The 24,000-nt window shown below is 36.6% G+C and overlaps 1 protein-coding gene across 5 annotated transcripts in view; it reads right to left on the bottom strand.

The window, feature by feature from the left end:
• Positions 1-24,000, bottom strand: part of LOC136842501 (guanine nucleotide exchange factor DBS-like) — an 838,144-nt gene that overhangs the window by 96,795 nt on the left and 717,349 nt on the right. For all 5 annotated transcript variants that reach the window (XM_067109882.1, XM_067109883.1, XM_067109884.1 and 2 more), the window contains one exon: positions 394-477. In XM_067109882.1, coding sequence (XP_066965983.1) covers positions 394-477 — 84 coding nt within the window. The remainder of the gene's footprint in view (positions 1-393; positions 478-24,000) is intronic.

Here is a 24,000-nt window from a genome sequence, read left to right as displayed (position 1 = left end):
TGTGTCAATCTTGGAACATGAACGTTTACTATAACACAAGCTATATCTTTTAGCGTTAATGTACCCAGCAATCAAAGTACTTTTGATGTATCTATAAACATAAAATACCCAATACTAAACACACACACACACACACACACACACACACACACACACACACACACACACACACACATATATATATATATATATATATATATATATATATATATATATATATATATATATATATATATATATATATATGTATGTATAAGTGATTATGTATGTATGCATGTTTATGTATATGTATGCAAGTATACATTTCAATGTGCCACGTGTTTAAAAACTTAGCTCATTGTAGATCAGAAAACTGTCATAAAAACACATCACAGATAAGCATTATACACTCACCTGTAATAATTGCATACTGAGCATGAAGCAATTCACTGACGTCTCGCACACTAAGGGCACAACCTCCCTCCTCCAACACCTCGTCTGTAAAGAAAAGGAAAAGAAAATCATTAGATTCATTTTGAAGAACTGCCACTCAAAATATATAGATAATAATATATACATAATATGTATATGTATATATGTATATATACAATATACAATGTACATATACCATCATTGTGTCCTTCCCCTTTCAGGGAACAGGTAAGTCAAGAACCCATAATACCTCTACTGATAAACGTGATCGGGAAAGGGGGCGGGGGAGGTGGGGGGGGGGGGAATCATCCAATGAGGGAGGGAGAAGAGAGGGAGAGAGGGCGGTTCCATCATCTCTCCGTCCCAAGCTAATTATTCTCTCCAAGTTCATCAGAAGCCGGAAGACCTATAAACAAAAGGTTCCCTAATGAAGTTTATAATAAAGAAGCCCAACACCAGCCTACACTGGTCCTTATCATTATCTGGAGAGAGAGAGAGAGAGAGAGAGAGAGAGAGAGAGAGAGAGAGAGAGAGAGAGAGAGAGAGAGAGAGAGAGAGAGAGAGTTTGTGTGAAGTAGCATATTCAATAACTTACTCCCCGCAGACCATGCTCCGGATGTTGATCCAAAATGTAGATATGAGGGATACCTTACAAGCTTCTAATTAAGAGAAACAAGACAGATATATGGATTCAACAAGTTTTAATGATCTTAACCTGCCAAGCGCTGGGACCTATGAGGTCATTCAGCGTTGGAAAGGAAATTGCGAGTAAAAAGGTTTTAATGGTGTAACAGTCAGTTGCACTATGAAACAATTGTTAGGAGAGGGTGGAAAGTAGGATGGAAAATAGATATTATGAACGAAGGTACAATAACAGACGTGAAAGTGGTTGCAGCTATGGGCCGAAGAGGAGCTGAAAAAAAAAAACGTTAGGTAATGCCCAAATAATGCCTACGGTGCACCACGTGAGGTGCACTGACGGCACTACCTCCCTACGGAGACTACTTTTTGTGAGGTCGCTCTTCGAAAGTAATATTCACACTCTGCCTAGGGTACTAAAGTTCATCGCCTCTTTTGTTTTTTCTTACAAGGCTCCGTCTCTACTTGTATTTTTCTAGAAGGCTTCTAATTTGAACTACAAAAAAAATTGATTCTGCGAAGATGCATCTACAGTTAATATTCATTTTCCCAGCATGCAATAGTCTTTTAGAGTTCCCATTACCTTCGTCTAAAACTATGAAACATACAAAGTAAAATCAATTCACTGCATCTCTTTCCCATGGTTATGCCAACCCTCTGTGTCGCATCTCTTGCATTTACAACGATACAAGAGTCTATTATAAGGTCGTACTTTCCCTCTACGACGGCACGCTGTACAAGAACCTGACACAGTGGCATATCAACTACATTCACACTACATGAGCTTGCCCGTGTTGTGGCACCATCCAGTATTAACTACCCCGTATATATCCAACACAATTTCTGATCTTCCTTTGTGTAAACACGAATGAACTCTGAAGGAAGTTCCACAGAAAGCATTGAAAATAATAATTGTATATGCAGCAAAGAAAATTTTGGAACATTTGTACGGTAATAAAATAAAATGCTGACAGTAAATTATATCTAGTTACTAAAATTACTGGGAAAAACCCTCACAGAAGAATGGAAACACGTCTCAAAAAAGGAACCGATGTTCAAGACTACGACGCCGTATGGATTCAAGGATTTGAAGCGAAATTTTATCAAGATTATGGAAAAAAAAAAGCAGGAAGATAGAATTCTACAGAGCCCATAACAGCGACTTCAAAAGCGTACTTCACAAAGGTAATCTAGGAGACGAAAATAAAGCATAAAAAAAAGACAAGAGCGTAATTTTATGTTAGAATATTACGGAAGAATCAAATATTGCTCAGTTTTATGATGAGTACCGGGTACTGCAAAAAGGAGGTTAATGGGTGTCCTAGACACTTCAGTCGATGGAAAGATTAAATTGTCAACGGAAATCAGTGAAAAAAAACATATATTTGAAAAATTAAACTCAAACACAGGAAGGAAAGCATGTACTTTTATAATAAAACTTTTCGCAATCACTCAAAACTACTTCCATACATGGAAAAGGAACAATAACATGGATATCATCTACATTAACGATAAGAGACAAAATGGGCAATACAATCTGAGCCGAAAAAACGATGGGGGGCGGGTGGGGGGACGGAGAGTTCCGAGAGAGCTGCCGTTATACACCGAAGGGCCATTACATCCGCGCATCGCTATTAAAAAGAGAAATTCTTCAGAGAAAGATTCAAATTACTTCCGTCATCTGCTGATGGGCTCCGTTAGACGTTCGTCGGACATTTTCTAAAGCACAAGAGTTGCTCTTTTATCATTACTCTTCTGCTTTCTTTCACTTATCTCTTTGCACTTTTGCTTTCTTTCATTCATCTTTTTGCACTTTTGCTTTCTTTTATTAATCTGTCTACTTTTAGCGTTACATGTTACTCAAAAATATAAATTAATGTCAAGAAATATTATAAAACTCTAGACTAGCAGAAGTATATTACCTTCAGACTATGTTCAAGAATCATTTTTAAACACGACTAAGAATAAGTCTTTTATGATTTGACATTTCTTCATCGTTAATTGGCTTTTAGGTAAATCTTCCTTGTGAGAATAAAACGAGTTTTTCTTTCTTCTTCTAACGACAAGCATATATTTTTTAACTACTAATACGGAGATCGCTCCTTTCTCACTACTCTCCTCTACATTTAAAAGTAATCTAATTTTCCTTCTGTTTTTATCTAGCACTACTCTCTCTCTCTCTCTCTCTCTCTCTCTCTCTCTCTCTCTCTCTCTCTCTCTCGGTTTATCTGAAACGGCAGTCACTCTAAATCTCCTTCTCACCTACCATCGGGAGCCGGCAGCTCGGTGAAGGCCACTTGCATCTGGCGGCCATTGAAGAAGAGATACCGAGTCCTAGGACCCAGAAGCTGGCGAACAAGAAAGCGAGGAAGTTCGAGCACCAGGGTCCTTCTTGTCCTCACCACTCCTCCTCCCACTCCGCCTCCACCTCCACCTCCTCCTCCTCCTCCTCCTCCTACACCACCTCCTTCGTCGTCGTCTTCTCCAGCCCAAGATTCACTAAGATCCCATCGGCTTAAGGCGAGCATGGTTTACAAAGGGCACACACCACAATACCATCCCTCGGGAGGTCGCCGAGGCCTTTCTCCAAGTTTCGTTTCGAGGTCACGAACTTTCCCGGGAACTATTTCCGTAGGCGAGACCACTAACCAAGTATTTCCATAAGGTGACACTAACCAATACAAACCAGTTTCCCGTGAGCTAGAGTTCCTGTTTGCGAGAGATTGCGGGATTTGCTGGCAATAATAACAAAAATCAATAATAAAAATAATAGAATTAATATCAGCGCCGCCAAGGCAGAGCAGTCCACAATGACATCTACCCCCTACCCCGATCCAACACAAAAGGAAGGTCCTTTTATAAAGATCCGCATCCACCCCCCACTTTCCACACTTAATCACCTGTTGCCAGGGGATTATGGTTTAAGCTTTCTGCTTAAACCTGCTAACAAACAAACAAAATTAGGCAAAAAATAACCTTATTACACAAATAATAACAACTAAATGGCTCAGTCGGCTATAAATATTAGAATAAAACTGAAGAAGATTCTAGTTTAAGCGATCATAATGGGCACATTATTACACATAGGTTATTATTATTATTATTATTATTATTATTATTATTATTATTATTATTAAACGGTCTAACCATTACTACTGTCATCAAACATTCTAACCAGACCACAGAATTAGTGAACTTGTAAGACGAGCAAACATAAAAATGTGAAAAATCCATTAACTGATTGATTAAACATACACTGACACCATCAACACCTACAACTGTGCTCTGAACGAAAATTATAGAAGGGAAAAGCAAACAAAAGATCTGCAAGAATTTAGTTTTGTAATGCTAAGTGAATACAGCTAATGAGAATTCATGTAAAATTCATATGAAAATAAACTGAAAACTGCTAAATAAAAGCTTTAAATGAACAGCATATGAGAAAGGAATTACTTACAAAAATCACGGGAAAAAGAACATTACTGTATGCGTTAAGATAACCTAACAGCCTCTTAAACTTATGAGCATCAAGAGGATGTCTCTTCTTCAACCTTAAAGATGAAAAACTAATATTCAAAATACCAGTAAATACATATTTCTGTTGTAGATGGCGATGCGGCGGGTCAGCGGGCCATATCAAAAAGTTAAGTATATCTTAGTTTAACCAGACCACTGAGCTGGTTAACAGCTCTCCTAGGGCTGGCCCGAAGGATTAGACTTATTTCTACGTGGCTAAGAACCAACTGGTTACCTAGCAACGGGACCTACAGCTTATTGTGGAATCCGAACCACATTATGACGAGAAATGAATTTCTATCACCAGAAATAAATTCCTCTAATTCTTCATTGGCGGCTCGGAGAGTCGAACGCTGGGCCAACAGCGTGCCAGTCGAAAGCTCTACTCCCCCTCCAAAGAATATCGAGTCTACTTCTAGGGTAAGTTACAACCCTGATTGTAATGCATAAGTACCCAAAGAAGAACTTTGATAATACACTATCTCTTCGAGAGAGAGAGAGAGAGAGAGAGAGAGAGAGAGAGAGAGAGAGAACATAACAAGAAAACGTCCCAGCATCGAATATTTCGTTAACAACACTAAGCCTGAATTTATGAGCTAATGAATATGTAAACAAAAAACCCCTAAAATTAATGCACCAACGAAACCTGATCCTAATTAATCCAACCTTTAAGCACTTGAGTCCCTCACTTCAGTATTTTATTTTTATTTTTTTTTTCAGAAGAGGTCAAGAGCGCTTATAATTTAAAGTCTTAAGAGCGGAGTGAATAATACCCAAGTTAACACTCCTTCCATCCACTCCCTCCCTCCTCCCCCTTAAAACAAAGACTTTCGTAATTCCGTCGGTTCTTCTCACGGAAGGAGATTTAAGGACGCTACACTTCTCATGAAATGAAAATTCTTCCAGCCGTTCGTCCTTGGAAGACGCTATTTAAAAAATCATATTCTACTGACCCGAAATTTCGTGATATCTACTTCCTGGTCTTAGGAAAAGTAATTTACAGGCGTTTTGCCTTCTCGCGTATGACCTTTTAGAACCTGAAACTTATATGAAAGCTTTCTTTGCCATATAGACATACAGTATACATATATATATATATATATATATATATATATATATATATATATATATATATATATATATATATATACATAAACATATATATAAATATATATATATATATATATATAATATATATATATATATATATATATATATATATATATATATATATAAATATATATATAGATACACACACACACACATATATATATATATATATATATATATATATATATATATATATATATATATATATATATATATATATATATATATATATATATACACACATATATTATATATATTTCAAGAAAAGTCCACAACCTGCCTATGTTAACTTTCCTCTTTTATTTCACTGGGACGTTTCGGCTTTAATACACTAAGCCATTTTTCGACCTAAAATAGAGGCAAAACACCAAAGCAAAATTTTTATACCAGTAAAATACAAGTCAAAGAAAGGTCACACTCGAAAATAATTTTTCATAAATTATGTTACCATAAAAAACCCACACACTCTACTCAAAAAAGAAAACAGTGATTTAAAACTTATACAATTCAGTGAATTACAAAGCCAAAACATCCCAATGGAATAAAAATGTTGACTGTAGCGCTTGTTTGGCTGTTCCTGATGAGGAGCAGATTCCCTAAGAATCAATCTCACGCAACTAACTTTCCTTCTCTGATAAAATACCTAAATCAGTAGTGTGAGTTATTAACGAACGTTCTCGAAGAGGTACATGCCTAAAATTTAACACTGGTGGATGGGAATAATATAACTTTTCTTAGGTGCAGATACAGAGACGGGCAAGAGTGACCACAATAATTCCGATAATACAACCGCATACATACATACATACATACATACATACATACATACATACATACATACATACACACACACACAAACAGACACAGACTAGGCAGCAAAGAAAAAATAAAAAAAGACTGCGGAATCGGGAAATGTTGCGGACAGGAAACAATTCCACTCCTTTGAACTGAATTATACGAAATAATAAAATCGGTTCACTCTTGAATTGTACCCCTGGGATTGTGAAAATCTCCCTCTCTCTCTCTCTCTCTCTCTCTCTCTCTCTCTCTCTCTCTCTCTCTCTCTCTCTCTCTCTGCAGAAATACATTTCATCAGAGCAAGCTAAGCATCTGGATACAGGTATACGTTTACACGAGTGTTGCTGCAGTTTACTATAAAGAAGAAAGAAGCAGTGAATAATAAACGAGTGCCTAACAAATGCCAAATCTATAATTAATCAATTTCAATCACGTGTGTAATAGAAATAAATTTCTACCTCACGCCGGGATCGCATAAATAAATGTTGAGTCAGTACCTGAGACGTAAGTCATACCTCAGGAGATGAGTCATGCAAGAACAATGACAAATATCCAATTTTCTTTTTACACAATGTACATTATTGGCGGTTTTTTTTGCATGACACATCACTTACAACATAACCCCTTAAGAGTGTCCTCTCCCCGACAAACCGGACAAAAATTTCATGCAATGAAATACAGGGGAGGAAGAAAAACAAATCCAAGTAAGTCCAAAAACGAAAGACGAGTTAGGAGAGAAAGTTCTGAGAGAAAGACTGGATAAGGCGTAAATGAGAAACTGAATAGAAAGCAAGATATGGAAGAACGAACTCAAATAAATACTCAAGTCAGGATCGACGAGACAGTTGGGGCACCATAAAATGAAGAAATCCAAGATCATTTCCAGGAGGATGATGGAGATGAATGATGAATACGAGGGTGAATACTAATGAAGGGATAATAGGATGAAAGGATGAGTAACTTCTCACAAGCGGAATGGTAATCAGAGAGAGAGAGAGAGAGAGAGAGAGAGAGAGAGAGAGAGAGAGAGAGAGAGAGAGAGAGAGAGAGAGAGCTGGGGATTGTTGGAACTCTTAATCTGGGTGAAAAATCAGATGGACAAAGTACAAACAGAATTCCCAGATGAAAATGAGTCATTAGTGTTTTTTTTATTGTAAAATTTCATATTTCACACGCAGTGCAAAATAAAACCATGATAACTGAACTGGTAGCTACATTACTTCAGATTATCGCCGAAAACATCATATAATTGTATAACTTCAGTCAAAAGTGTTGGAAATTCAGTGAAAATCGGCAATCAAGAGAATAATTACTATTATTATAATGCGCAATAAACCAATCAAGCTCGCCATCCATCAGTTTTAACATATTACTTGCATAAAATTGGTTGGCGTTGTTATTTGCCAGATTGCTAAGCGCCTTGAAGAAGCAAAGAGGAAAAGATAAAAGACACTATATAATTATAATTAATCACTCTACTATAATAGAACTTCAGGTGACGGAGCCCTTTCTCAAGATATCAGAGGGCAATAGCCGATTTCCAGTCCTTTACAAGCACGCAAAGGATAGGCTCTCGTTTCGTTGAAATTACCATAACTGAATCAGATTATTGTAAGCTTAATGGAAATCAATACGAAGCCATAACTAAATACTGCAGTAGCACGAAAAATATAATAATATGATGGATAATAATTATAACAGCATTAAATATTGCAAAACAATTTCTTAATATATATAAGGGTAAAAAAATGTATATATAACAACTCGAGAGAAGATCAGCTATGACTTGTGGGACCCTTAGAACTTTCACGATGATAATAACGTAATTCTGAACTCTACAATAAATGAAAAAAAAACCCTACCGCCATCATAAATGAAAAGCATAACAAACACTGAAATCTATGATAAACGAGAAGCATTTAAAAAAGTAAGAATAAACCTCACATTAAATGAGAAGCATGACAAAAACGCAACACCAACCCTGTGGGTATGTTTTCACTTTTCGTCGACATCAGGTCTCTAATGGAAATCCAGAAACAAATGCGCTACATTACATACGAAAGCAGAGGATAATAATAATAATAATAATAATAATAATAATAATAATAATAATAATAATAATAATAATAATAATAATAATAATAATAAAGCAGAGAGTGGCAGCCAGAATCAAGGAAACGAACTGTCTATATACGACTATCATATTTCAAATACTGGAGCATTTACGGGTTACGAGGAAAACGCAACGAATCCTACCCCAAAGCACTCTATGAGGTGCACATTTTCTTTAAATATCTAGCAAGCACAGCAAGGATCTAAGAGGCACCCGGCAAGACTTTCATTAATAACTCCGTCTCTCTTAAATACACTGGGAGAAAGTGATGCTTCTCCAGGTTTCAGAGAATATAATGAGTGGAAGTAAGCTTCGAGGTAGTCTGTATGTGTCCAGTATTTTACATTTTATTCAGTATCAACCACCAGGATTACAATCCATATGAGGAGATTTTTATGAATTTCTGACTACTGCACTTATCTGTTCATAGGTCCAATCTATGCTTTTATTTCTAACATTTTTCAATCTCTTTCTAAGTGAATATGGCCAAACTGTAAAGTGATTTTATCTGATCTTTTGTAGAAAATAATACGAGTATTACTTTAAGCATGATCCTAACACTTTCAACTGAAAAAAAAGTGCATAACAAATAAATTTCACATTCGACGAAACAAATTTCACATTCGACGATCCACTTTCAATTTCGAAGCAAAATGCAATGAACCTTTGCACAATGGAGCAGATGAATCTTGCGACAGATGGAAGAGCGAGAAAAAGTCGTCATCGAAAGTTCACATTCTCTCACCTTTGTAATGAATACGCTGGGTCACTGACCCCACTTCTGTGCATTCTTTTACTTCTGAGGAATTAGTGCTTTCACGATGCTGGCTTTTAGAAGATGCCATTAAAGTTTATATGCACACGCCGGCCCCACACCCAGATAAAAGAGAAGGGCTGCGCGCAAGGTTACCACCGCTCCCGGCGTGAACTACGCAAAAAATGTTAATGAAACTTGCAATAAACCTTAGCAGGCTTCTGGTGCAATTGGCAATAGGTCTCGATGAGGCCCCTAATACGATCGAGTAATGAAAGAGAATGCAAAGTTTTAAACATAAAAGTAACAGTGCAATGATCATAGACCACTACGCTTGTCATTCCTAAAAGAGATACCCGTGCTCAATAGAAGAAGAGAACAGAAACAATAGCATACTCGTAAGCTGTTATAAAAGAACAATACATTTACATAGGCTTATAAGCTGCTGAAGAGCCTCGGAGTAGGCTTAAGAAGCGGCTGATGTTGTGGAATTTTCCTGTACAGGTGTTCAAATTTGATGCACCAACTACAGGACTGACGTGTCAGTGACTCGTTTTTTGCTCTGGAGTCATCCCCTATCCGCGGAAGCGGACTACTGATGGAATAAGTATACGTTACTAAAATTAATAAACGAAGTAAAAGCAAACGACAAAAGAACCGTATAAGAGCCTTGGCCACGAAGATCAGTCGAAGTCAAGTGCCTATTCTTTCTTCACGTCCATTTTGGATACGTAACTTCCCCACTACGTAATCGATGATCATGTTACTTAATGCCATTAGTGAGAGAGAGAGAGAGAGAGAGAGAGAGAGAGAGAGAGAGAGAGAGAGAGAGAGAGAAACTGAGAGAGAGAGAGGGAGAGAGAGAGAGAGAGAGAGAGAGACTAGCTTGACCACTTTATTTGTATACGGTCTCAACCATGATAAAGTTCACTATTATTTTATTATCATTGTGTCTAACAAAACACTTTCGAGTCCTTTAACAAGGTGTATAATTTCTGAAGACTTAAGTAACTTTCCTCATATATTAGATGGAAGTATACACACACACACACACACACACACACACACACACACATTAACATCTTGTGTACAGAATTCTCCTAGGAAGACTAAACAGTGTTATGGGGCCTACTGTAAATCCAAACCAAGGTAAGGTACAGGGATTCGAGTCTAACCTACGGGGAAATAGTTACCAATGAACACGAGTAACTGATATTCCTACGCGGTGGTATGTAGTGGCGATAAGAACAAGGCTGGCAATCTTAGGCTTTGTGTAAATTTATTATTTTTAATAAACAAAAAGGCATCAGCTTCTGCTGTAATCCTAATTTTGGAAAAACTGCTGCAGTATTATAAAGAAACGGAGCTGGAAAAAATGTAAACTCTGATTTGCCTCTCCAATTATGGACAGTAAAATATTCAGGAGGTGCGATTAATTCCTAACGTTACAGGATGAAATATTTAACAATAATGCTTCATCGCTTAAACTCATATGAACAACTGTTCGAATGAATTCAGCTTATCGTTTAATAATCAAAATCTACACCTGCCAACTAGTGAAAATAGGCTATTAACAATTAACGAGGAATGGCGCAGTTGAATAAGTAACCGACAAATATTTCCAACCGATATTCTCTCGATATTTACACTACTTTCATATCCCAACAGATATGAAAATAGATCGAGTTTTGATCATAAAATAAAAAAAAAAGCAAGTAAAAAACAAAGGATATTAACTTTAAGCAGTAAGAAACAACCGGAGTGAATTTAAAAGCACTTTTTGGAAAGCGAAGCTCAGTAAATACCGGGACGCAGCTGACGCTAATTTAAAACGAAATATGAAAAAGAAAACAGGAAGCGAACAGGGTTCTGCTACAGAGTGGGAAAAAACAATCATATACCCGGGGTACCAAACTGCATTTCACGGCAAACGAATGAAACAATGGATTAGTGGATATAATATCCTATGAAACAGTAAATGAATTTCCATCGTCATTATTATTACCATTATTGATTACAATGATGATGATAATAGTGAGCAAAAGAATGTGAAATAACGTCACCATGATTTGCTTAGAAAGGAAGGCTTAACGGGTCTCTCAAGGCGACGACAATAACATCTGAGAAGGACGCTATTTTACAACGGTACAATTAATCATATTCTTTCCCCAGCTGAGGGGGGGGGGTGGGTAGCCACCACGAACAGTGCGCCTTGCGCGGCGCAATATGGTAATAAAAGTTCCTTGCAGAGGCACTTCGGCCCCAAAATGTGTTTTTTTTTCCGTTTTACTTTTCATCGAATCCCTTCTGGTTTCTTATGGCTTACCTGTCAATCTTCGTCAACTTGAACCTTGCAACAATTTCCTACCTCTCGTTTATGAAAAAATCCTCCGGAATGAGATCTCGAGAATCAACAAATGTGACTCGGTGGTCTCGTTAAATGACTAAATAACAACACATATTACAGAAACAAACTCGTATCGTAAGAAAGAAAAAATTTTACTTCGAACGAAAAATTGACAGAGTTCGAAATAAAAACATTGCGTTCAGAAAAAAAACAACGTTCAAACGAAAACACACTGCGCTCGAACGAACGGAAGAATAGGGCGAGCGATACACACACGCACACATACATACACACACACACACACGAGTAAACAAAAACAAAAAAACCCACGTCAGACGAGCCCTTCCTTCGAAGGATCGCATACCATTTGATATCACCGTCAGCGGAAGCTCTTTTGAATCTCTCTCTCTCTCTCTCTCTCTCTCTCTCTCTCTCTCTCTCTCTCTCTCCCTCCTCCCACCCCGGCCCTCGCGATAAGGTAAAAAGAAGAGGACGAAAAAGACGACGAAGATTCGAATATCCAAAATGATCAAGCAACTGTGATTAAGTCTGTGCCTGGAGCTGCCAAAGACGACTTTTTTTCTTCCTTTCGTTTTCTCCTTCATTTTGTGGAAGACGACACCGCGAGAGCATGGTCTTTTTGCACGAGGGCTGCAGGGGTCGAGGTTCCCGCATAGAAAATATCCTTAATGGGATATTTACATAGGATCTTTCTTCTTCCTTCGCCTTCTTCTATTTTTTTTTTTCTCATGAGCTTCTGGCTTGTCGCTCTTCAATGGCAGGAGATATATAAGACTTCGCCAGCCCCCGAGGCCGCCGTTGGGATATGAATTCTTCAGAGGCTGAAAGGAAGGTCCCAAAAATGGAGGATGAAAGGGAGAGAGAGAGAGAGAGAGAGAGAGAGAGAGAGAGAGAGAGAGAGAGAGAGAGAGAGAGAGAGAGAGAGAGAGAGTCATCCATGAGAAGGGAAAGAGAGATACAGAGGAATCGAAGGGTACGAAGAGTAATTTATGCACTTAATAAAATAAGATTTTAGCCAAATTTCCTAACTGACTTTCGAAAATTACACTTATAAATACATGACAGATAAGCATTACATTTACGTCTAAAAGTCTGGGCCTAAAGACAACAAATGAGATAAGATCTCATGCTGAACTAAGCATCAGAATTCTCTCCTGCTATTCATCATACAAGAGCACGGCTAATCTGTATTCCCCATTTTCAGTTTTCCTCCAAAGAATAGCTTAATTGCTTCAGGTATATTCCATTACTCCTCCCCCTTTTCACATCAATTTGCAACCAATTGCAATTATTTTCTATTTAACAAATGCATGATGTTTTCCTCATTTTTTCGTACATTAACCATGTTTTCCATTTTCGATTTGTTTTATCAAGCTTCCAAGTATAAAATGATTGTTCCGATCGATATTTTCTATTCACCAAGCAATACACACATACACATACACACCTAAAAATTTCATGTAGCTTCCTCTTTTATGAAATGCTTCGCTCCCATTCCATATATATATGCCAAAAGGATTTGTGAGTTTTCGTCAACCCTCTAACAATTGTGAGTTTTCGTTAGCCCTCTAACAATATCACGCTGTTTCCCTATTTTTCCTGTTTCATTTTCTTTCTTATCCTCAAGAAGAGTTACTACAGTCTTCATTCCCGTGTTATCCATATAGGCCAGAGCTTCATTACATAAAAAAATTATATCCTACGTTCCCAAACTTAGTTCATAAGAGTATTCGTTTTATTTTCAACTGAAGAAGTAATTTATCTGAAACCACATGAAATCCACTTCCGCCTTCTGTTTACCATTCAACGTGGGATATCATGTTCTTTCTTTGCTGAAGCTATGTTCATATCCTGTTTTCCATTTTCATATTGCCCTTATATCTGGTCTTATCGCTAAGAATTCGGTAACGTTTTTCATCTTCATTCAAGGAAGAGCGTTGCTCTTGATTCTCCGTAACCTTTTCACATGAAACTTAAGGTTTCGCTTTATGTCTATAGTATCATCTTTTATACTGACTTCAATCAGCTGGCCCATTCACAGAAGCTATACACGAATCGTTCTAGGAAACTTTTTTCTTTCAATTTTGATAATATCTTCTTGGAGAAAATAAAATCTAGACTCGAACCGTTAGCAGCTTTTACCAAAACTTAAATGAAATGATTCAATTCCAACCCGTCCGCGGAAATATTCACACACAGACTGAAAGTAGCAAAAGTTTAGAAACTTCTATTTTCCACCTCATTGCAAGTACTTTTTTATGTATTCAAACAAAGAGTGCCCTCATCATCGTTACCATATTATTGGAAGTGGTTTTCACTTTATGGAAAACAATAAAACAATCAGTCAAGCACGAGAAAATGCCATGTTTACGAACAGGCGCATAGAAATTAATTTAAACATCCAGTTATCCTTTTATTTTTAAATGTAGAAGTGACCAAACCCCAAGGACTCAGAAAAAATGTTCTCAGATATTTTGAGGATAATACCATACCGTAACTTGAATAAAAAACTACTCTGTGTGGCATAACTTACAACAAGAAAATGCGATGTTTAGTCTACAATTTCATAAGGTAAGTGACACCGTAGCTGAATGAAAGTGATTAGGCAAAAAAAAAAAAGCTGAGTGCTATATATATACATATTCATTAAATCAGGCTAACAGCAAATCCACTAAATTCAAGGCAAAAAATGCCATGAGGATTATCTTGGATACTTCAAACAAGTTACCCAGATAAAAATAAATATATAAACTTATATATAAGCTAATAATCAGATAACTGTATTCTTGGTGTCACGCCATAACTCAAAGCTTATTAAAAAATTTGGACTGAAGTTCAGGTGAAATTTATGACCACTGAAATTACCGGCCTTACAAGCCGCATGACTTTGCAGGAGCCTTAGTCGACCTCTTTCGTGATCTAATAAAATGATGCTCGTATACCACAACAAATGCTTTAAAAAATATGCATCACTATATTCCTTTAGCTACATGTAATACATTTAAAATGTTCTAAAGACAGTAAACAATACAAACTTGCAAAACATGATTATAAAAACATAAGAAAACGGATCACTCTTTTTTCATTAACAAATGCAGGTAATCTCGTCAAATAATAAACCAGGCAATCTACCCGTAAATGACATGCAGACATCAAATTTGAACGTTAATTGGGGACATATGCTTATTCCTTTGCTATGATGAGATCGTCATGGAATTTTCCAGCTGGGGGAAGTTGGAATTAATCGCTAATTCTCCATAATTACTTCATCAAGAATGAATCACCTGACAAACACTGGTCTCGAGTCAAAATTCCTGTATCATTACCCTTTCATTACTGCCATTTGGGCTTGTCGTCCTTTTCCAGATGGGTCATATTTCCGGCCGAACACCAAAGCACTTTGAAACACTAAGTAGAAAAATGACTGTACGATGAGAATTTGAATAGTTTGAAATCGAGAGTTTAAAATATCATGATCAAAATATTAAGAGGAAACCGTTAAAGAGTAAGATATAGGTCGAACACTAAAGTATAAAATCCATAAAAATTCCTACTCTCTTCATAAATCAGATGAAGGTTTCCGTATCATCTCCATATTCAAGAACATCTCTGATTATGATTAAAATATCTGACTGGGGCGGTGCACCAAAATGAGATGATTTAATGAATCAATAATTAGAGTTTACATTAGTGAAATATTCTGCACCCCAGCATACACACATTTTGTAGTCAGAACAGTCAATTAATTCGTCCGCTGCCGCGCTGGTAGTCACTTATGGTTCAATTAAATGGACAAAAAGCAGGGCAGCACCTAGTGAAGGGTTGTGGACCCCTTGGTGGTAGGAATTGCCCGATAACTGCAAACAAACCTTTCAAAGCATGAGGTCAGTGGTGATCAGATTCTCATTCCGAAGGAATCCCAGAAAACAATAGCACTCTCGCCATCCTGAACAGTAAGAAAGTTGCCATATGGTTGAGGCATAGGGCTGCAGCCCCAAACATTGTTTTTATTTGCAAATAACTAAAATCTGACGGAGATTCTGAAGTAATTTTGCGACTATATCGTACTTATGATATATCACGTACATTATATTGATTTAACTTTTCTCGTTGACCTCATTACCCGCACACCGTTGCATTGCGACAAAAATATACATAAATATAAATGCAAATGCGTATTACACACACACACACACACACATATATATATATATATATACATATACACACACACACACATATATATATATACACACACACACACACACATATATATATATATATATATATATATATATATATATATATATATATATATATCATATCATACCTGTGTGTAACGCTTGCATATACCAGTAAAAGAAATCAGCAGAGGAAAAATTTGTAAAAAAAAAAAAAACACCCTTTATTCCAATGGCTTCACCCTTCGCAACTTAGCCCCCTAATCGCGTATGATCCAAGCAAAAGGTTGAGGGGTGAAGGAAAAGCCACTCTTACAGTTTCCTTCTCCTCCTGCCCAGGAGACGATGACGGTGATGAAGCTGATTATCGAGATGATCCCGAATGTTTGTTCCCAGACACGATCAAACCGTGATCACTTGAAAATGAAAGGCGTGAATACGCATACGATGAATGGTATTGTGTTAACTCGCCCTGCTTTGATGAAGGAGGTTTAAATACGAGATAAGCTTTGATACGATATGCTTGAATTCCACCTGGTTTAAAGCAATAAGTTAATAAAGGGAAAGGTTAATGGAAAGGAAAATTATCATTTGTAAGGACAGCGGCTGTTACTATACGAATAAAAATTAACTACATATGCAACAAACATACATATATACATATGAACCGAGTTTGATAACCACTGAAACATGCTGGAATACGAACATCTGTTGTGCATGTATCTACTGCAAAAATCATACAGCACACACAATTGCCATTTGCAGAAATCATGGTAGAAATGTTAACATCATTAACTTGTCCTCCGCATAAAATTCATTCATGAACAGTTTTGCATTCTTCCCAATTCATCTTTCAGTGTGCACTCTGCAAACAACTTCATCCTAAAAATAAATGTTAGCAACTTTCTTTCAACAGACCTTAGCAGTCTTGCTCGAGTGCCTGTGTCTCAGTGAGATCTAAGAACACAAAACAAAAGATAAAATAAAATTACACTTATTTAAGGCGTTTCGATATAAAACCATCTACAAAATGAACAAATGTTAAAAAAATTGAGTTACTTTGCAAAGACAATGATAAACGATGTACTTTATGTTACTTTGTTATTTGGGGGAGGGGGGATGGGTTGGAACAAGATAAAGTTAAAAGGTAGGATATTCAAGTGGGGACAGACAAAATGAAAGGATAAAAAGTGAAAGGTAAGAGTAATGGATAAAGACACAAATTACCTTTAATATCAACATAATATTCAGACATGAAGCAGACAGACCCAACGCAAATGGCAAGCTGAACAAGGAATAAATTATATCTAGAAAAAAAATAGACAAACTAACTGGTGCAAGTTCATTGTCGAGCGAAATTCAGTAAATCGAACTAATCAAGTGACTACGAGATAAAGAAATCCAACACAAAGCAACATTATCATACGATCACATTTCAATCAAAGCATCCTGCGCCCAGACTGATTATTGAATGGCGGTGATTGCCAGCGTTAAAAATACAATGAAGAATACTAAAACGGTCAGGTATTTTATTCTCTGTATATAATCTTACAAAACGTAAAGTTCAGCTACACATGTAATAGACGATATAGCTAACCTACGCAATCTATAACGGAAGTAATATCGGCTGGGTATTTTCCTTCAAAATTACCCAGTGCCTAGAAAATTTACCGTATCAATTCCCCAAAGCACGTAATACTATCAAGGTAGCAGATTTGAAGTAATAATCGTTAAACAAGTTGAAGTGATGCAGGAAAAATAACATAATTGATACGGCATCAGTTATTTAAACGTACTGAAACTACTGAAGATTCCGACAGTTGCTAGTTTTATAAATACATTCCACAGCTAAAAGTTAATTTGCACTTTACACATGGGAACTGAATCAGCTGATGATATAACATAGTATAAAACTGGGGCAATGCCCGCCTTAATGAATGACCCTCAAAACAGGGAATAATAATAATAATAATAATAATAATAATAATAATAATAATAATAATAATAATAATAATAATATAATAATAATCTTTGTTCATTCGTTACAGCATGAATTTCCAGGCAAACGGTGAAATTACCAAGACAGTGATCGTATCATGAGCCCTGATGATTTCAATGAATCATATTATCTTCGTATTCTTATATCTTACAAACGTTAAGGTTTAATGTAATAGAATTAGAACTGGAAAGAATCTAATTATGAAAACGAAGACTTGCGATGAAAACAGGTAGCGTTACAGCCACCCCTTTCATCCCAAAATTTTATTCTCTCTCCGGGTCATACAACATGAACTTTTGCTGCGGCTGACCTCTTGATCTTTCCCATGGCTGTCAAAAAGTGAAGTCTACCTCTTTAAATGACAAAAAACAACAATAACTGTTTGCAATCTAAAATGCAGACTTGCAAAGTTTAAATGGAAAAATAATAGCAGCCGTAAAAATATTATTTCCTAAAAATCAGGCAACCAAGTTCATTTCTCTTTGATGTGTTTAAATAAGAATACAAATAAGAATATCTGCCAAAGATGGTAAAATAATCGCCACGTAATGAGAGCTATCCTCTTTTGTTCGCTTAAGCCTTTTCACCTGAACAGTTCGTAGGGTCCTAATTTACAAAGCAGCTTTCTTAAATACACTCCTAACAATACGAATACGATCTAAAAACAAGGCTTCAAAATCATTAATTCACGAGAACCCCAAATCTAATCCAGCTTTCCATGAAAACATCAGCCACAAACACAAGGAATAAATTGGATTATGGTCGTTATTTTCTCTCCTTCGCAAAACTGGGCGCAGTAATAAACTTGAATTGCATTAGCACACCCACACGGGGGATTCGAAGGATAAGCCTAAATCCTTGGACGGATTCAATTCAAATATACAGCCACTCTCCCTTAAAGGAGAAGAGTCACGCAAATCGTGGTCCAGCTTCCGTTTGCGGCAAATAAAATCATCAGAGGGCCATTCTTTAAGACTTTATGACAATAATTAAACAAATTTCTTACAGCCTATAAGTCATAACACGCACACACAGTATATATGTGTGTGTGTGTGTGACATATAAAACTGCATTTTTTATCAATAACCTGTTTCCCTTTACAGTATAAGGAGTGGCTCCAGAGAAAACACAAAACAGTTACTTAACCTGTATTTTTTTGTTGCTGGATAAAGAATGAACTCCCCAAGCATAGAAATCCACATTACTTCCCTTCTCATACCAGCAATAGACGGTTCTTCACAAACGCGCTGAGCTCTCTCTCTCTCTCTACACACACACACACACACTGAACCACTCGCCCCCAATCTTGCAAGCACTCTTGTACCTTCGTTCTTTGGTTGATCAGTTGGTTTGGATTAAGCTGATTTATGTCAGCACAGGCCCTTTACCTAAGGTGGCCCGTGAATGTGGTAAGATGTGGAGGGAATAGGAGCTATATGTAGACCTTCGGACTGTGCCCAACCAACTGAGAAGATCCTTCAACTTAGGCTATTACATCAATGATAATCTTAATCACCTGATAAAAAATACATTTTCTGCTTTAATCACGGAAAATGAGAGAGAGAGAGAGAGAGAGAGAGAGAGAGAGAGAGAGAGAGAGAGAGAGAGAGAGAGAGAGAGAGAGAGTGTGTGTGTGTGTGTATGTGTGTGTGTGTGTTTGTGTGTGTGTGTGTTTGGGTTTCAGGGAGAGAAAACCAAAACCGGTTGGATTTCTTTTTTCGGGACGAGTAAGGACGTAACGTAATACGATTCACTGCAGACCGGACACTCGTTCCCACTCCGGCCTCCCCCCCTACCTACACCTCGTGCTTCTTTTCCTTTTCCTTTTCAAATACTACACAACAAACATCTCAGAGGTCAAGGCATTGCTGACATCGTCACTGTGAAGGTTAATATATTATTGACACTGACATTTCAGAGGTCAAGATATACCAGACACTGACGTTCCAAGGGTCTATATATTAAGGACACTGGCATTTCCTGTGTAAGATACTACACACAGCGAATTCCAAGGGTAAGGTATTTCGGACATTGGCATTTCCAGGAGGGTAAGATATTGCTTGCATTAATATTTCAATGGTGAAGATTTCTTGCACAGGGGGCAACGATATTTGGTCACTAACATTTCGAGCGGCAGGATATTAAGGATATTGACATTTCAAGGTTCCGATTTGTATCATGAACAACGGAATTCCAAGTATTAGGATATTACGGACAGTCGCCTTGCCTGGGGTAAGAAATTATGGACACTGGCGTGTCAAGAGGCAACGCACCACTGTATTGGTAATATCTTTCATGGACGCAAGATGGAATGAACACTGGCACTGAATGGAAGGCATTCAATCGCAATGAGAAATAAGTCCGAAATCTGAGCTTAAGAACCAATTCAATCTGGCTTAGAAATTATAAAGGAGATTTAAAGTTCGCGAAGACCATCCTACTAAACTAAAAGGTCTATGACACACAATGCTTTTATGGTCTAAAAATTAAATACAATGAAAACCACACACCAACACGCACATACACAATTCAGCGCTTTTTCCTTATCCCACACAAAGTGAGGTCACAAACTCAGTGGTCAACCGGTCTGATCAATCTTCTATCCCATTTACTTCCGGAATGCTGAAAACTCTACCTTTATATTTCGTGGATTATTTAACCTGGCCCTGTTTCAGAAGCGGTTTGAGAGAAGCCCATAACTCTCAGTTTCCTCTTAAGGCCGAGCCTGATTGGACAAACAGGCAGCTCTCAGTCTATTAACCATTAAAAACACACAAAAACTCCTTAATTAATCGCTGGCTCAAGAGCCTTGCCGCACTGGCAAAGCGGTTTCCTAATGACAAAAAAAAAAAAATTTCACTTCCAGCAAAATAGTATTTAGTTTGTCAAAAAGTTAACCTTGAAGGTTGTGAAATAGGCGTGCACAAATGAGCTAACAAAAACACTTAAGATTGCACCACCACAACAACAGCAAATATGAGAGCAATAATAATATAATAATAATAATGACCAAGGTAACAATAACAACATATGCAAATTACACACAAAACAATCACTATACATAAAAGGTCTGTTATTGAACATTAAAACTCCTTTACTTGCACTTCTTTTTATTCTCAAGTAATTCTTGTCCTTGTTATGGTATCGAACCTGCTACCAGTTACATAAGATCTATTCAATACTTATATCTTCAAGTTGGGCTTCCTTACTGCACACTCACAAAATTCCAAAGATGAAAATAGGATTAAAACTCATAAGTGTTAATCCAATTTTCGTCTTCAGCGCTCAGGAAAATCACAGAACGAATGAAACAGACATGTTATAATACTGAAGGATGAGAAGACACAAACTAAGAAAGATAACAACTGATACGTGTTAATGTACATAACAAAGAAGACATACAGTACATATATGACAGAGAGAGAAGACATATACATATATAACAGAGAGAGAGAAAGAGAGAGATGAACCTTAAACTTTATAGACGTAAAATGTCATTTAAAGAGGACAAGCATATTTGAAAAGCTTCTCAGGTAACATAGGAAGTGAAGACTTCTGGCTAAATGCTGCTAAAAACTATTATTTTTAAAGATGTAAAAAAAGTAAACATTTTATTAACCGAATTAAGGCTAATGAATTTTACTTCTATGCAACTTTATTTAGAAAAGATACTAATTAAATTAGTCGAGGCAAAAGATTCTAGTTCTGAAATGTATTTTATTATTATTATTATTATTATTATTATTATTATTATTATTATTATTATTATTATTATTATATTATTCACTCGCCAAGAAAGCTTCTACAAGTATATACTTTAGCCAAAAAATGGAAATAGAAAGATTAAAAAAAATTCATGAATCAATAAATAATGATAAATCAACAAAGATATCTACTCTACATAAAAAAACTGAGACCCACATCAGGAAAACTAGGGTAATTTCACATGGCTTTTTAAAGAATTCTTAACAATCCCTCCTGAACTTTTGAGCATCACCATCCATAACGCTGGTGGGAAGAATTACATATTTTTACAGTAAAATATAAGAACAATGAATCAATAGCGACAGGAACCGCCTTCTCATTAGGATGTCTTGTCTTGTGATGTTACCAGAATTTCAGTGAAGAAATACAATATAACCCATTACTTTAAAATAGAATATTCGCTGACTTTCAAAAATCCTTTCAAAAACTCCTTGAAGGGAATGGAAAACTTAAACCCTGGGAAAACATCAATGATGAAACGAAATACAAACATAATTATGTTCAATATACAGCAAACACCAACAATGAAAACACATCTGTTTACATTATTTACATCTAGTAGCTACCGTACTTGCGTAACGCCACCGATCAGAAACAAAAATAACATCGAGTGAGAATGGAAAGAAACCATAACGATGGTCGCAATCCCTACAGGTATAATTGCTTTCACAATTTTCTCATAATATTTACAGGTATGAGCAGTAGCAGTTTACTCATACAAACGGAGGTCTGCATTGTGCTACAAGTGTCCCGAATTCAATGGTCGTGTAGGTAGCGACGGCCTTACATTCCCACAGATAATGAATGGAGATTAGGATCTGGAAATTCATTCTGAATGTCAGCCACTGGTGCCCCTCTCCCCTTTCCGTTCCTTCCACTAATTTCATCCCTTCTTACCTCTGTCGCTTATCTCCAAACTATCATCACCTTTGCGGACGTAATTGAGGCTTTACTTAATAAGGGTGGTGTTTTTTACCTCCTCACTTGTTATTCGTTTCTATATTGTGGTGTCTTGAAACTGGGTTATATACAAAACTATAGAAAAGCATAATTATGCTCAAACATGTAGGATGCATTAAAGAGACAATGTAAAGGTAGTGCACAAATGTTTGAACATAAATATCAGACTGGAGAAATAACACCAGTGATTCACTTTTCCTCTCAGCAAAATTTTATCGAGACCATTCCTCGTATCTTGACTGACAACTTAGCTTCTTGAATAAAGTAACACCACTTTTTGCTAGAGAAAAATTTAGTATTCCATCATTTCAAAAATTAGTATTATTCTACACAAGAAACTGAACGTTAAAAATAGAGACATTAATAACAGATCCTGTGTCACCATTGTCGTTGAAAGTAGGCGTCTCAAGATTAACGTTGGCTTATTTAGGCCTAACTCTGGACTACCCGCACATCATCAAGTTCAGAATCCCTGAACCCCGAGGGAGTACAGTCTGTTATACAACATTTAACGTATAACTTTTGGTTATGAGAAATAGAATTGGATAAGATGAAAGAGAGGTGGGCTCTAACATCAAAGAAAAGATTATTATCATTATTATTATTATTATTATTATTATTATTATTATTATTAAAAGGTCATTATCATATGCAAGAGGCTTTCACTAAATAGAATGACCATTTGTAAAGAAAAAATAAAGCGAATATATTACTCACCAAAAACACCAATAAAGTAAACAGATCAATATATATGTATATATATACACATATGTACACACACACACACATTATATATATATATATATATATATATATATATATATATATATATATATATATATATATATATCAAAAAAGCAACGTATACGATCGAATGAAGTTCATGTTTTGCCACAAATGGCTTTTGCTCTTTTCAGCAGTAGACAAAGTCCGGCCAGTTTAGGACTGTTTATATGTAGCACGCCCCATTTACAGTAACCGTATAATAACTATATACAAAACCAGGGCCGAAGACCACACATATAACAATTTTTTCTTCTAAAGGATGATCTCTCTCTCTCTCTCTCTCTCTCTCTCTCTCTCTCTCTCTCCCCCCGAGAAGTTATTGATAATATTGGGTTCCTCGCCCAATATCTCTTCTAACAAGTTCGAGAAAAGGTGCGCCCTGAAAGGAGGTGGGAAATAATGGTTTTCAACCTTTCTGGCCGTTGACATTGTCATCGCGTCCTTATCACCACTGAGGCTGAACTCCCGATAAGTGGAAGGCTTCACATATAGGGATATATTACTCTGACAACAATTCAGTCGTGTCTCAACCACAGTCTTAAGATTGTTCGCCAATTACTGCCGTCAGGATTTGTGACAATAAAAATAACTTGATATGAA

This window comes from Macrobrachium rosenbergii, chromosome 10, assembly GCF_040412425.1.
Source record: "Macrobrachium rosenbergii isolate ZJJX-2024 chromosome 10, ASM4041242v1, whole genome shotgun sequence".
In the NCBI taxonomy this organism is placed as follows: domain Eukaryota; kingdom Metazoa; phylum Arthropoda; class Malacostraca; order Decapoda; family Palaemonidae; genus Macrobrachium; species Macrobrachium rosenbergii.
This window is presented reverse-complemented; position numbering and strand designations above follow the sequence as displayed.